The 1,610-nt window shown below is 43.4% G+C and overlaps 1 protein-coding gene across 1 annotated transcript; it reads right to left on the bottom strand.

The window, feature by feature from the left end:
- Nucleotides 1–809: 809 nt before the first annotated feature.
- LOC141641198 (uncharacterized) lies at nt 810–1,268 on the bottom strand. Its single transcript, XM_074449868.1, has one exon. It carries the CDS (start codon nt 1,266–1,268, stop codon nt 810–812), a length of 459 nt encoding a protein of 152 aa, XP_074305969.1.
- Between the last annotated feature and the right edge of the window lie 342 nt (nt 1,269–1,610).

The raw sequence follows: 1,610 nt of genomic DNA, 5'->3' as shown, positions 1-1,610 counted from the left end.
TCTGCATCAACATACAACCGAACCTATTCTTTCAAGCATCCGTGTATACTTCAAATTTGTCACTTCCCTCAGGTAGAGCTAGAATAGGAGCTGTGGTCAAACCCTCCTTCAAAGTTTGGAACGCCGTTTCACAACTCTCATCCCTATGAAATCTAGTCTCTTTCCGCATCAAAGCTGTCATTGGTCTGGCGATCTTATAAAAGTCCTTCACGAACCTCCTGTAGTAGCCAGCTAAACCCAAGAAACTCCGAATCTCATCAATATTCTTCGGTGCTTCCCACTTAGTCACTGCCTCAATCTTACTAGGATCCACCGACACACCCTCTTTTGATATCACATGCCCAGAAAAGCCACCTTATCCAATCAAAACTCGCACTTAGATAACTTGGCATACAACTGATTATCTCCCAAAGTCTACAATACTAACCTCAAGTTCTCCTCATGCTCCTCCTTAGTCTTAGAGTAGACCAAGATGTCATCAATAAAGACGACCACAAACCTATCCAAGAACGGGCATAAATTCCAGTTCATAAGATCCATGAAAACTGCCGGTGCATTAGTCAACCCAAAAGGCCTCACTACATACTCATAGTGACCATACCGCGACCGAAAAGCTGTCTTAGGAATATCATCATCTACTATCCTCAGCTGATGATAACCCGACCTCAAATCAATCTTAGAAAACACTCATGCGCCACTCAACTGGTAAAAAAGATCATCAATCCTTGGCAAAGGATACCTGTTCTTCATGGTGACATGATTCAACTCTCTATAGTAGATGCATAGCCTCATACTCCCATCTTTCTTTTTCACAAACAAAACTGGTGCACCCAAGGTGATACACTAGGCCAAATGTATCCTTTGTCTAACAACTCATTTAGCTGCTTCTTAACCTCTTCTAACTCTTTAGGCCCCATCCGGTACGATGCTTTAGATATAGATCCTGTCCCCGGTTTGAGCTCAAAACTAAAGTCGATATCCCTCTTAGGAGGTAACCCCGGTATCTCATCTGGAAAAACGTCACCAAGCTCCCCAACCACAGCCATGTCAGACGCTGACGGCTCCTCCACACGCATATCCCTCATATGACAAAGGATCAAAGGACACTTCTTCCTCAAACATGACTTTAGAGTCATTACCACGATAAACTTCAGCTTAGGTCTTTCTACGAACCCCCAATATGATACCTTGACTCTCTTAGGTCCCTTTAAAGACACCCTCTTTTGTCGACAATCTATCTTAGGATCATACTTACCCAACCAGTCCATCCCGACGATAATCTCAAACCCATCCATAAGAAACTCTAACAAGTTGACCGGTAAATCTACTTCCCCCACCAACATGGACACATCCCTATACAACTTAGAACATGACACTGACTCCCCCGAAGGTATAAACACATTATCTTTCACCAGTTCATATTCTCCCAAACTCATAGGTAAGGCATGACTCCTAGACACAAAAGAGTGGGTTTCCCCCGAATCAAACAGAACAAAAGATGGCGTGTTATGAACTAGAAAATATCGGTAACAACATGAGCATCATTCTTTGCTTCCTGCTTGCCCATCATAAAGAGTTTCCCATTGCTTTTCTGACCTCCGCCCTGACCC

This window comes from Silene latifolia, chromosome 2 (genome assembly GCF_048544455.1).
Source record: "Silene latifolia isolate original U9 population chromosome 2, ASM4854445v1, whole genome shotgun sequence".
In the NCBI taxonomy this organism is placed as follows: Eukaryota; Viridiplantae; Streptophyta; class Magnoliopsida; order Caryophyllales; family Caryophyllaceae; genus Silene; species Silene latifolia.
Note: the sequence above shows the minus strand (reverse complement) of the source record. Positions and strands in the feature narration are given on the sequence as shown.

Bases quoted from the DNA above. Each gene is read 5' to 3' on its own strand.
- LOC141641198 (XM_074449868.1), bottom strand. From the start codon at position 1,268: ATGGACTGGTTGGGTAAGTATGATCCTAAGATAGATTGTCGACAAAAG.